This window comes from Canis lupus, chromosome 4 (genome assembly GCF_048164855.1).
Source record: "Canis lupus baileyi chromosome 4, mCanLup2.hap1, whole genome shotgun sequence".
Classification (NCBI taxonomy): domain Eukaryota; kingdom Metazoa; phylum Chordata; class Mammalia; order Carnivora; family Canidae; genus Canis; species Canis lupus.
In genome coordinates this window covers 40977327-40992120 of record NC_132841.1, presented here as the reverse complement: position 1 = coordinate 40992120, position 14794 = coordinate 40977327, and the positions used below count along the sequence as shown (strand labels likewise).

The window sequence follows — 14794 nt, the reverse complement described above, 5'->3', positions numbered from 1 at the left end:
AGAATGAAATCCAAAACAGTTCTAGCTAGAGCAGCAAATACCACTACACCATATAATCCTAACAAAGCTTAAAGATAGCCATTTATTCACATTCCAATTTATTATGCCTATTCAGGAACTGTTCTAGAAAATGCATATGTTTATCATGCAGTGAACAAGACAAGACCCTTTTACTCATAATACTTAGATTCTGGTCAGGGAGAAAGACAAGGAGGGGGGAAAAACATGGGATATAATTTCAGGTAGTGCTAAGTGCTATGAAATAAAAATAAAGCAAGGTAAAGGAACAGAGTGAAAAGCAGGAAGTTAGTTACTTTAGGCTGGGTGGTCAGAGAAGGCCTCTAAAGAACAGATATTTGACCATATAAACCATTGGTTTAATAAGATAAATAGCCTATGCGTAATTGTCCTATTGTGTCATTGTTCCAAGATTTTAAAAACTCTATTTACAACTTAAAAAAACAATCATCTCTATGAAAATAGTTTCTGTTTTAAGAGGCAGTAAGATGGGATCCCTGGGTGGCGCAGCGGTTTAGCGCCTGCCTTTGGTCTAGGGCGCGATCCTGGAGACCCGGGACCGAATCCCACGTCGGGCTCCCGGTGCATGAAGCCTGCTTCTCTCTCTGCCTCTCTCTCTCTCTCTCTCTCTCTCTCTCTGTGTGACTATCATAAATAAATAAAAAATTTAAAAAAAAAAGAGGCAGTAAGATATATTGGAACTAGAGAGACTAGGTTAAATCTTGACTTTGCCACTTAGCAGGTAGGTGTATGCCCTTAGGCAAGTCATAAGCTTTTCTCTCTCTCTGAATCTCAATTTTCCCACGTATAAAAGAGACATAATAGCGCCTAGTTTATAAAGTTGTTCAGAGGATTAAGAAAAATAACATATGGGAAAGGGTCTAGTAACGTGACTGGTAGAAGTTTTCATTAATTGTGAGTTCCCTATACACTTACAGTTTTTCCACATAATATGAGTGCTATATTGAATGATTTTCCTGAGGAATCACTATTGCAAGCATTTCATTATTGCACATAGACACATGTATTTTTATCTTCCAACCTTATCAGGCACTCCAAAGCCCAAACCACCTCTGATTAAATGCTTGTTAGATATTAGTGATACAAATGATACTGCCTTGACAAGATTGTTACCATTTTTACTAATGTCACACTCACCTTTTCCTTCTTCATGTCATGAACTGCCTATTTCCATTCTGGATCCCTAACTCCAAAGTTTGACCTATTCTTAGTCACTAGTTGTGATGATTGATTTTATATGTCAAAATGGCCATGGTGGCCAGTTATTTGGCCAAACACTGGTCTAGAGGTTGTTGTGAAGGTATTTGTGGATTTACATTGATAATTGATACACTTTGAGTAAAGCCTATTATCCTCCATAATGCATGTGAGCTTCATCCAATAAGTTGAGGGTCTTAAGAGCAAAGATTCTGCGTCAAGACTACAACAGAGATATCCTGCCTGAGTTTCTAGCCTGCTGCCTGCCCCACAAATTTAAATCTTGCTAGTCCCCAAAATCACCTGAGCCAATGCTCTAAAATATCTATTTACCCATACACCCACCTACCTACTTACCTACCCACATATCTACTATTGGTTTTGTTTCTCTGAAAAACCCTAATACCACTAGCCAACCTTAGATTCGGTTTCCTTGCTTCCTATCTAAAATTTAGGTTCCAAGACAGAGTGGCTTTTTGTCTGTTTTATGCACTCTATATCCATCCCCTACATTAATACACAGTAGGAGCATCATAAATATTTGTTGCTTGAAGAAAAACAAATGAGTAAACAAAGAGTGATTTTTAATTTGGTCTTTATGCTTTCCTATGTTTTCCAGTTTTCTACACTGGGCATTTATTTCTACTATTATCACATTGTTGAGAATACAACAGTCCCCCTTATCCACAGCTTCGCTTTCTGTATTTTAAGTTACCCACTGAGAACTGCAGTCTGGAGGCAGATAATCTCCTCTGACATGTCATCAGAAAGTCATCAGTAGCCTAATACTAAATCACAGTGCCTACTGTCATTCATGTCACTTCATCTCATCACGTAGGCATTTTATCATCTGACATCATCACAAGAAGATAGATAAGTACAATAAGATAATCAGAAAAAGAAACCATATTCACATAACTTTTATTACAGTATATTATTAAAATAGTTTTATTATTAGTTTTTGTTGTTAATCTCTTACTATGACTAATTTATGAAGTAAGCTTTTTACTAAGTATATAGGTATCGGAAAAAACATACAGTACCATCTGCAGTTTCATACATTCACTGGGGGTCCTGAAAAGTATTCCCCACAGATGATGGGGGAACTACTGTAATGTAATCTTTTTCATTGAAGTTTGGTCAGAATTTAAAAGACCTAAGAAAGGTCGTATCCTTTAACTCAGAATTTTTCCAATGAATAATACAATCTGAGCAATTCATCATAGACGCTAAAATTTAGTGACCTTAATATCCATCAAAAGAGACTGATTATTGTACTCCCAGACAATGAAACTCTATACAGTTACTAAAAACACCCTTTTAATATGAACCGTATTGATAAAAATCAGGTTATAATTCATTATATAGAGTATAGGCCTATATATCAACAAAGAAAAAAATATATATATACATATATAGAAACAAAATGTCAAGAAGAAAAAACAAAGACTGGACACTAAAATGAAATGAGATTATGGCTGAACGGTTCATTTCTTTTTCATACTTTTCTCAAAATTTTTGCAATGAAAAAGTATTCATAAATGGAATTATATAAATCAACAGAAATACATAAAACCAGCATTTTTAGAAGTAACATAATAAATGTCTGTTAAATGAGGTATAAGACATCATTTTCATGGAAAAAGTAAAGACATTTTCTAATACAGTCTGAATGCCATTTGCTTGCTTCCCTATCCTCAAATTATACTGTTAAATCTTATCATCATGTAATGTTTTAGAAACCATAAATTAAAACTATTAGTAACATAAGATGTAGTTTTAATTTTTCCATAGTAGAGGCCCTCTTCCATAGGAAATGTGATTTCCTCAGTGCGGTACTATATGTGAGGCATTGTAGTATCATGACACCTTTCTCCATTAAGAAAATATAACATGAAATGATGAAAAAAAAAAAAAGGAAATGATGAGAAACAAACAACTAAAAATTTCAATTAAGAACAGAGAAAAATCAGTCTTTCAGAAAAATGTTAAAATGAATCTTTCCACTTGGCACTGAACTTTCAAAGCCAATCATCGTTAACAAAATAGTGAAACTGGCATTTATATGGAAAAGACAGCAATAAAGTGTGAGGACCACAGAGGCTGATGACTGATGAGGCTGATACTGGGGACATAAAGAACAACAAAAGCTTGAAAAGAGACTTCTGTGAGTGGGCATCATGCGATACAAGGAAGTGAAACATGAGCATATGATTTCAAATCAATGGGAAAAAAGTAAGATCAGTAAATAGTATACAGAAAACAGAATGGCCATTGAGAAAGAATGTGGATCCCTAATTCACGGCATATACCAAAATAAATCACACAGAAACTGAACAATTTAAATGCAGACCATAAAGCCATAAACCACTAGAGGAGTAAAGGACAGGAGTAAGTATGACTACATAAAAAGGAAAACTTCCTTTCAAAATTTCTTCAAAGTAAAAAGCATTAAAAATAAAACTGAAAAGCAAATGCCAAACTAGGGAAAATTATGTGCAATAAATGAGTTACTGTAATATATAAAAAGAATTCCTACAAATCAGATTTTTAAAAAACCATCAATAGAAAAAATGGAGAAAATGTATGAAGAGATAACTTATAAGAAACAGATGTCCAAGAAATCAATATGCATACATATATTTCTATCTCACTAACAAGCAAATAAATGTACACTAAATAGCATATTACTTTAACATTTTCATCTATCAAAAAAATTTTCATCTATCAAAATAGCAAAAAAAAATACAAAATTAAAATGTCTAATGCCATCTAAGGTATAGTGAAAAGCGAATCTCTCTGGGCACCTGGGTGGCTTACTCAGTTGAGTGTCTGACTCGATTTTGGATCAAGTCATGGTATCAGGATTGTGGAGACAAGCTCCACACTCAGCAGAGAATCTACTTCTCTCCCTCTCTCTCCCTCTGCCTGTCCCCCAACACTCCCCCTCATGCTCTATCTCTAAAGTAAATTAATAAATCTTTAAAAAAAAAAGAGAGAGAGAGAGAGAGAGAGAGAGAGAGAGAAAAGAGAATCTCTTATCCACTGCTCTTAGGAGTATAATTTGACCCAGCCTCTTAAAAGTACAACTTACCACCTAAACTATTTTTCATGGGCACACTCTTTTACCTAAAGAAATGATCACAAAAATTCTCAAAGACTTAGCTAAAATGATGTCCTATTCAACATCACTTAAAATGTCTCAAAAACTGGAAGCTGTTTTGATATGGATAAAAGGGCACTTTCAAACCAGTAATATTCAATGGAATGTCATGCAATGATTTAAAATGATGATAGACAGTCTTAATTCATCATGTTACTATTTACCACTTTTTATCATTGGTCTAATTTTGAACAAATGTAGATTATTTTTAATAATATTTTAAAAGTAAACCTTAAACATGTTTGTGATGATATCTATAGCTTATGGCAATGACTGGACTATAAAATGGTCCGAAAAAATAAAAAATAATAATAAAATAAATAAAATAATAAAATAAAATAAAATAATAAAATAAAATAAAATAAAATAAAATAAAATAAAATAAAATAAAATAAAATAAAATAAATAAAATAAATAAAATGGTCCAAGGGGCACCTTGGTGGCTCAGTCAGTTAAGGATCCAACTCTTGATTTTGGCTCAGGTCATGATCCCAGGGTTGTGAGACTGAAACCTGTGTAGGACTCTCTCTACATACTCGTGTGGACCTGCTTAAGATTCTCTCTCTCCCTCTGCCCCTCCCCCTATTCACTCTCTTGCTCACATGAGCTCACAATAAATAAATAATAAATAATCAGTCAATCAATCGATCGATCAATAAGTATGTATCAATCTCCAGGAAAACAGTTCAGCCCTATCTAACCAGAAAATGCACCACCCACTTTGTGATAAACCACTGAGCTATACACTTAAGATCTCTACACTTTTCTATATGTATGTAGTAATTCAAAAACGGGAAAAAAAAAAAAAAGCTGTACTCTTCCTTCTCACCCCCCTTCCCCACCAAATCTGTGAATGATTGAAGTATCACTAGTGGAAGTTATTTAGACTTTATAAATCTGGGGACATGTCTGCAATATAGTGTTAAGTAAATAAAGGAAGTAAAAGGAAGGTGCTATGCAGTTTTTCTAGGGTGAGCCCATTCTCCCTATTTAAAAAAGGGGGGGGGATATCCCTTAATTGTAGTTACATACCCTCAAAAAAACCCAAATACACAGTGGTAGACAGCAAACTGTTAATATTTGGGTGCAGGGGAAGATTGGAAGGGAGAGATTATTAAACTTTTCTATATTCAGATAATTTAACAATAAAACACTGATATTCTTTGATCAAGTAATTGTACTTCTAGGAATTTATTCTGCAGACATAATCATGTAAGCCTAATTAAATGTTCAATGAAATTAGTGAAGTGAAGTGCTAGGATACAAAAAAAAAAATGAAATGTAAAGTTCCTTCAATAGGGAATTGGCCAAATTCTTTTTTAAATGATAAACGATATAATGGAATATTATTGCAGCTATGAAAAAGAGTAAGGTCTTAGAGGGCTTTAAATGCTGACAGGGAAGAATGGTCAACATATATTATTAATTGAAAAACAGTATGGAGGGATCCCTGGGTGGCACAACGGTTTAGCGCCTGCCTTTGGCCCAGGGCGCGATCCTGGAGACCCGGGATCGAATCCCACGTCGGGCTCCCGGTGCATGGAGCCTGCTTCTCCATCTGCCTATGTCTCTGCCTCTCTCTCTCTCTCTATGACTATCATAAATAAATAAAAATTAAAAAAAAAAAGAAAAACAGTATGTATAGTATGGTTCCATTTGTATTTTTTTAAGCTTCTGTCTAAAAGGATACTGGAAACTATTAAGTGATACTTTGGGAAATGAGATCTGGGGTCAAAGGAAATTTTAAATGTCTTTTATAACTTTCAGTACCAATCATATTTTTAAGTCTATGAGCCATTTTTAAATGCTGACATGAAACAGTGATTTGTCAAACTCCTTTTTACTCTTTAGGCCATATTAGATTTGCTTTAAAATGCCTTGGGGAAAAAAAAAAGTTGGAGAAGAAAATGGAAATAAGAATAGGATTGATTTTGAAAAACTGTTCAAGGTTGAGTTGAATGGCTCTCTTTATTTTTCTCTATGTTTGGGAATTTCCACAGTAAAATTTTTCACATAAAATCTTACAAAGAGCCCTGCAACATAATACAGATAAATCCAGAGTAAGGCACTATGCTAGGCCCTCCTTTACCTCACTAGTGACTCCAAAGTCAAACTCTGGGACTCCAAGGGACATTTAAAACACCACTGGTTACAATCATTACCATCACTATAATAACACAGCACAATTTGATGGATTCCTCCTTACCTAACAGACAGAAGGAAGACCGTAAAACAGCAACAAATGTTCTCTCCAGGTGGCGAGTTTACCAATTGATTTTTTTAGTAATGATATTTTGTAAATTTTCTTATAAGGAGAAAAAAATGTGTTTTTTTTAATGTTCATAAAATACAACAGACTGTGCCATTAAACAATCCAGAAGGTTACTCCAAGCCTTCACAGTGGCCTCAGAGTACAACAGGATATGCAACAAGAAATGATAAATCCCCAATGTTCATTAGTAAAGAGACAAAACCAGTGAGTTGGAATAGCCATGTCTTGACATAAGGAAACAGCTTCAAACAAAAGGAGAGAACACCTGACAGGAGAGGCCATATCATATGCCTGGTCCTTTAACTTATTCTTAGCCTGCCCTGGAATGGAATCTAATACTGTTAAGACTGGAATTCCCTGTCCTTGAGTAGGCAACCAGGAAGAAATAATGAAAGAAAGAAAGAGATTTTCATCCCCTCAACAACAAGCAATCAGTAAAGGGTAGTTGTTACCTTCCCCTACTTTACAAAATCCAGAATAACTCTCTCTGTTCTTAAGATGAGGAAACTAAGGTTCAGGTAAGTTAAATAACTTACTTAGCGTCACAAAGTTACTAAAGTAGCAGGTAGAAGACTAGAAATAAGGTTTGTCTGCTCCAGAGCTAGGATTCTTTCTACCAAGCTACAGCCCATATCTAAAAATATCCTTTTATCCTGTAAGTTCCAACTGTAGTATTCTTAAACCTCTGTGGCTCACTATCCATACTGAAAGTAAGAAAAGAAACAAGACAGCTATCACAAAGTTGTACTGATTGTCCAGCAGTATCCATACTAGAACTTGGAAGGAAGAAGGCACTAAAATTTGATTCACGTGATCCTTGCTGTCAATCCAAATCATCAGTCCTCCCCTTGAGAACACTCTCCCCAGCCAAGAGCTTGCAAATGGCATTCCCAAGAAAATTTGTCAGTCCATTACATGGAACTCTCTACATTCTAGGTGTTAGCTTTCCTTTTAACACTAGAAATAAAGGAGAATTTGTTCCAACCTAAAAATGGCAGTTGCCAAGAAATTATCACTAAGGCATGGTGACTAGAGCACTAGCTTTGTAGTTATCCAGACTTATGTTCATAACCCAGTTCTGCCACTTAGATAAATGTGTAACCTTAAGCAAATCACTTCAGTTCAGTAACTGCATATACCAAAAAGCGATCACAGATAACTTCTCCATAAGGATTAAATGAAATAACCTAGTGCCTAGATCCTGACACATAAAAAGGAGTGGAAAATAAAGGATACACAGTATCATTAACATTAGTATTATTCTTGTGCCATATTAGTCTTAGAGTCTTAGCAAATATGCTATATGGTCTGAACTCTTGATTATCTGATGTAACAATCAACGGTTTCCATCTGGAGAGCAAAACCAACTAAGATATTGATTCAGTTCAGCTTTTTCAGAGACATCCAGATATTCCAGCTCAACTGCTCTTAAAAAAAAAAAAAAAAACTGTTGAGAGTTCTATTTTAAACTGGTTCACATTTTTTTTAATTTTTTAAAGATTTTTTTTAAGTGTATTTATTCATGAGATACAGAGAGAGAGGCAGAGACATAGGCAGAGGGAGAAGCAGGCTCCTCACAGGGAGCCTGATGATGCAAGATTCAATCCCAGGACCTCAACATCACGACCTGAGCCAAAGGCAGATGCTCAACCGCTGAGCTACCCAGGCATCCCTGGGTTCACATTTTTTAAAACCACACATACGTTTAGCTAACTTCTCAGTTTTACTACACACACACACACACACACACACACACTCTCTCTCTCACTTTCTTTCTCTTTCACAGACTTTACTTGTAATTTTGTCATTTTCATTCACAGGTCTGCTTTACTACAAGGCATTCCGTCAGAGTAGAGAATAAGTCTGTATTGTTCATTTTTATGTGTCCAGCACCAGTATAGGCCTTGGCCCATACCAAATGCTCAGTAAATTTCTCACAGAAAAGCCATTCAGGAACCTCACTAGCTTTAAGATTCAGGAGGGCTCATATTGGCAATGGGAATGCAATTTTTTTCACCTACAAATATTTGGCAGGCATTTCTTTTATTTTCAAATAAATAATGGCTAAACAAGTCATATACCAGATATCTCAACAGTAAAATTTGCACAAACTAAACTAAGAAGGAAAATTCTAGAAACAGCAGCATTCAAGCACAGAGGAAAGAACAATTTTGGAATCAGGCCAAGCTGGGGTTCAAAGGCCAGCTCTACCACTTAACAGCTATACATATCTCCAGGTGAAAAATGGAGATAATAACATCTACTTCACTGTACTGTCACAAAATTAATATATGTGAAGCACCAAGTACTGTGGATGGCAAGTGGTCTTTTTTTTTTTTTAACAGTTTATTGAGGTAAATTAGTGATTTTTATTTTTTCAGTCTTAGCTGTTTCCTTTTCTCTCCTCACAGCCAGCAGAACCCGGAGGGATTACATAATGCCTTAAAGGGAACTACTACCTTTATTCCTGCTTTTCAAAAGGTACACTACTTCAGCCACACAGACAAGCTAACTGGCTCAAGTTCCAACTGGCAATGGGTCCAGTGTGATCATTTTAAGGTAGGTAACATTAAAGCTCTTTAGGTAACCCGTTCTCACCTGAGGCCTTCTTACAATGGGCTCACTGAGAGATGTGCAATGTCAAGCAAGAATCATCTTTGTGATAAACCAAAGATGTAGCATATAAGCCAACAGGCATTCTTTGGAAACCCAAGCCCATTAAGTCAACTAAACTGTAGCACTGTTTGCAGATTGGAAGTAGAGAGCAGGAACACTGGCCTTAAAACAGTATATGTAAAACCAATGACTAGACAGGAAGGAAATCCTCTAAGTTCTTTAATACATGTTTACTTTCCAGTCACAAACAAAACAAAACAAGAGTAATGATTTGCTCATTCCAATCAGCTGAGTACATATTTCATTTCACTGTGCTGCAGACTCTCAATCATATACTAAAGAAAATAAAAACCTAAATAAACAAAATTCCCAATACATCTCTAAAAACATTATTTGCTCCATTCACATTTCAGTGAGTATCATTCAGTATTTCACCGTATTTCAAGGTCCATTCAAGGCAAAATTTACATTTTTTTTCTTTTACATGATTTTCACTGGTAGAGATTAAATCAAAGAACTTGGAACACATTTGGGTTTCCATTTTCAACAAGGTAAGAACCCAGATTTCCTCCCACTCACCCCACCTCCAAAGAATTCACAATACTGATACTAAAATATATTGAATAATGCTTCCCACTGGTCAACTACTTTTTAACCGAATGCGAGAACAATCTGCACTTCAATCTGCACTGCAATTCTTCCCCTACTTAAATTTCTGGAAAAAAAAACTCACACGCCCCACTAAAAATTAACTTTAAACATTCAAGTAATAAGCATTTCAGAAAAACACACTAGGAATATAATGCAAATATCCATTATTTAACACCAAGGAGAGTCCATGCAATAATGTCTACCATTTCAAGAACATTTTTGTTAAAGTTACATGGCATGCAGGGAAGCTGCTTTTCCAAAGATAAATATACATTACGCTGGAGCCTCACTGGAACACCCTGGGCCCTGAGTGCTGTACTGCCTTTTAATGCAGACTCTACAACAACTGATCTTATACTGAATTTACTCTCTAGTTAATTGTGTTAGTGAGGTTCCAGTACAATTTTCTAAAGAAAGCAATTTGAATCAATAACCACACCAATGCTACTCAGAATGTCTGCTAGTAAGTAAATAAAATACACAATCCCAATATAAAAGAAATTCTCCTCCTTCCTGGTTCCCTCACTCCATTTAGAGACAGTAAACATAGGTAGGAAGATAACCTCGAGAACAGCAAAGTCATCTATGCCATCAATAATATCCCTCTAACTTATTTCCTCATTTCATTCACAGTGTTTTGTTAAAACAGGGCAGACACTAGAAATTTGATATTGCTTTTTAAAGATATAATAAACTGTGTGGAATATGCAGTGATGAAAACTGAATATAGCTACTGAAACCATACTTAATTAAATACACGTTTTCTCTAAACAGAACTTCCCCAATAAAGCCACAATATTTTCAGCCTTGGCTCCCTTAGAATCCATCCCAACAAGTGAATGCACTCCGGCCACACTCTTGCTAATAATTTTTTCCTGAGCAACCCCTCCCCACCCCCAAAAAGTTTTACTTTTATCTGTGGAATTCTCTGCCAGCCTCGGCCTGGAAACCTGGGTGGACCCTGAGGACAGGTGTCAGATCTGGCCTTTGGGAAGTGGCCCAAACTGACAATTATTGGCAGCATAAAGCTGTGACCTTTAATAAACTTCAATTTGAGATTTTATGCAATTAGTAATTCCCTCCCTACTCCTTTTTTGAAGGAGGGAGAGAAAGCATGCCAAAAGGATGAGTTTCAAAATAGAAAAATCACCACTTTAATTATGAAACCCTCCCAACTCAACAAAGAACTGTTAAAAGTAGCCAAATGGAAAATGTCAGGGTTTTGTGGGCACATGCACAACTATTAAACATGAGAATCAGAACTTCAAGGTGGGGGAGGGGAGGGGAGAATAAAAAGCAGGAGCAGAAAAAGAGGAGGAGAACTGGGCCCAGCCAAAGACCCATTTTCTCTGAGGGGCCCCTCTTGGTACTAACTCCTCTGTGTGGGGCACCCAGGCTGGAGAAAAGCAGAGGGTTACACAGAACATTTAGCAGACTTAACATTGGATTAAACACACTACTGCAAGTTTCAACAAATGTTCATGGCATACGTAAAAAACACATTTACAACAAGAAAGAAGAGAGGCACCTGGAGACATCTGACACTGGGCATGCTCTGCAGGCAACTCAGTGCGCACATGCTCTCTACCAGGTTGGCGCAGCCTAGCCACAAAGACCTTGGCACAGAACACTGCAGGATGACAAAAAGGAAGGAAGAGAAGAAGCAGTTAGAGGCCGCAACAAATCACTCCTTCACACAGGCAACTTGAATGTTAGTTGGGCAGAGGATGTACCCTTGGCAGTTTGGAGGTCAGGGATGGTGGTCCTAGACAACTTCTGAAACCCTGGGAGAGGGCCCACTTACTGTCCTAAAGAAAGGAGGTTTCTGCTGCCAATCACTAATTCCTCAGGACACAGCAAACAGAATCAAGAGGGAGAGAGAAAATGTTTAAGTGAAAACCCACTAAAGGGAACTATGAAAGTCTGAGTGTACAAGATTAGTGGTAAGACTGTGACTATAACTTCATAAAAATAACGGTTTCTAGTCTGTGTCATATAATTATAACTGCCATTGTTACATCACATACTATGTGCCAGGGACTTTAATGTGTTTTCTAATTCCCATACCAGAGCAAAGAAACGGAGGCTCAAAAGTTAAATCATTTGCACGAGGACACACAGCAAAGGAAGGGACAGCCAGAATTTTGAACCTTCATTTGTCTGCTATTAAACCCACATTAATTCTACAAGACTATGATGCTTCTATTATAAAAACTCTGATCATCTGAATTTTTACCATGTAGATATAGTTTTGTACTTCCCTAAATAAAACCACAGGACACCTAGAGACATAAGGCAAAAGGAATAAGAAAGATGAGTGATAGATTGATAGATATAGGCAATAAAAGAGCTAATTAAAAACATATCTGATTTTTCAGTGACATCCACATCTCTGCCTTTCCAAAGAAAAAACTTTGGAGTGTGACGGTTTTAATTTTAGACTTTGTTTACAAAGTTCATTTGACACAAGTAAGAACTTAAAGACTGTTTCATTTACCCATTCCTACTCTCTTTTAAAAGCTTGCTGGTTTTAAGGGAATTAAGAAAAAAGGAAAATATAAAAATTAACATATACATTGTGGCTAGTATTTTTAAGCCACCAGATTATTTATGGTATTCAATAAGTACTTTTTTCTGCAGACCTAAGGTCAATTAATCTACTATGGCAAAAACAATAACCCGAGGGGGGGTGGGAGGGACCTTGCCTTAAAACTGAAGGTGGGTGTGTGGATTCAACCAAAATACTCCAGAAGTTCAGACTCAACATCATAAACTTGTTTAACCTAGCTATAATTAGGATGGTCAGACATCCTCATTTTCCTTGGACAGTCCAGGTTTATACTTGATGTCCCAGCATAACTTTCATTCTCAAAAGCGTTCTGGTTTGGGAGACAAATTCTGTGGTCATCCCAATTATAAACAAAGACAACTAGGCTTAGAATCAAATAGATGTGGGTGCCTATCTAGCATCTGCCACTTACTAGTTACATCTCACCTATAATTTAACTCGATATTGAGATCGATTATTTTATTTTACTTTATTTTATTTTATTTTAAAGTAGGCTCCTCACCCAAGCATAGAACCCAACTCAGAGCTTGAACTCATAACCCTGAGATCAAGACCTGAGCTGAGATCAGACACTTAACCAACTGAGCCACCCCGGCGCCCTGAGTATTGAGATTATTTAGAAAAGGCATTTAAAGAATACAAAACCAGAGGGATCAAATGGAATAAAAAATTGAGCAGCTTTGGTAACAACCATACAGTTCCAACATGTGCCTTTATTGAAAAGTTTACCATAGCCAATATAGAAACCTATCACTAATCTTCAGGCAAACATATTTTGTTACTCCAACACTTTCAGAGTGCCACAAAAGATGCTAAAGGTTTGTATAATAATATAATGAAAATAGCTGCCATTTTATCAAGCTCTTGTTAAACGCTAAACAGTTGACATAGTAAGCACTCACAAAAAACTTTTTTCCACAAAAACTCTTTTAAGAGAGTTATTATTCCACTTTACAGAAGAGGAATCCCAGGATCAGTAAAGGAGTGCTTGATTTGTTGAAATAGCAACTTGTTCAAGGTGCAAGAAAACAAGGACTTATTGATAATAAAATTAGGACTAAAAATTAATCTTGCCTGACTCTAAGAAACTTTGTTTTCTCTCCACTAAAACAAACACTATCCAGAGATATCTAGTAAATGCTTGTTAAAAGAATACTTACATCAGTATGCATCAGAAGCAGATGGGCAGAGAAAAGGCCCAGACATATTAATTTGTATACATTGCTTACATCGATTATTTTAAATTAAATTCCAACACCCCCATAGTTCAATTTTAGGTTTCCTTATTGGAATCTTTATAATTATCCAAATCACAGAATCACTCAGATCTGAGAACAGAGTTTAAGGATTACACTTGGATTCAACAACTGATACCAAATTAACAAAGCTCACTTGCAAACCAATTTTTCATTTATTCCATAAAAAAAATTTCTCTCTGCAAGACTTAATATGTATTTAATTCAAATAGTAAAACTATGAAGGCATATCAATACTATACCCTGATTAGATTCTGCTAATGCCTTGGGATCCAAAACTTAAAAAAAAAAAAAAAAAAAAAGGCACATTTTCACATTTAATAAAACAAAGAATCATACAGAACTGGAAGATAATTTAGTCTGTACTTCCACCTCTGATTTTAGAAGAAACTAAAGCCAAAAGAAGAAAAATAATCATCTTCCCAAGGTTTCCTAACCATCTAATGACTTAATACTTACAAACACATGAAAAACAATATAAAGAAAATTTCCTGAGAATTTCAAAATATTAACCATTTATTACTAATGCTTTTAAAAGCTTGATATTGAAATTGTATATTCAGGAAAAGATAAGAACCCTTTCAAGATCTAATTTCCAAGAATGTATCTTTATAATATCTATGAAAGACATCATGGGGTACAGAGAGTAATGCTAGTATTTATTAAAGGTATTAGAACTTGTTTACATTCACACTCAATTACCTTGAAGCTAAGAAACCAACCACTGTGCTGAAAAATAGTCTTTACAGAAAATGCCACTCTAGGAAATATACCCATCTTTTCATAAGGATGTACCTGGTAGTCTAAACAAGGCTTCTTTTAAGTGTAACGGACCAAGAAGACATTGATCTAATTTGAAAATAACAGATAAAAATAAAATTTTCACACTTATCAACCTAAGAGCATTAAAATGCAGCTAGGACCACAGCAGTAACTGATTCTTAAAGCTTCTAATTTTAAATTTGGGAACCTGGATGGAAACCCATGTTGACTTGTGAAATAACTATTATCTATTACTCTTTAACAGAATA

The 14794-nt window shown here is 35.6% G+C and overlaps 1 protein-coding gene across 14 annotated transcripts in view; it reads right to left on the bottom strand.

Moving 5' to 3' along the window:
- FBXW11 (F-box and WD repeat domain containing 11) overlaps nucleotides 1–14794 on the bottom strand; it is a 125056-nt gene that overhangs the window by 75873 nt on the left and 34389 nt on the right. For 6 of the 14 annotated variants that reach the window (XM_072824141.1, XM_072824142.1, XM_072824145.1 and 3 more), the window contains one exon: nucleotides 11467–11568. The exons of the other annotated variants lie outside the window; for them this stretch is intronic. In XM_072824141.1, coding sequence (XP_072680242.1) covers nucleotides 11467–11568 — 102 coding nt within the window. The remainder of the gene's footprint in view (nucleotides 1–11466; nucleotides 11569–14794) is intronic. 14 annotated transcript variants of the gene reach the window in all.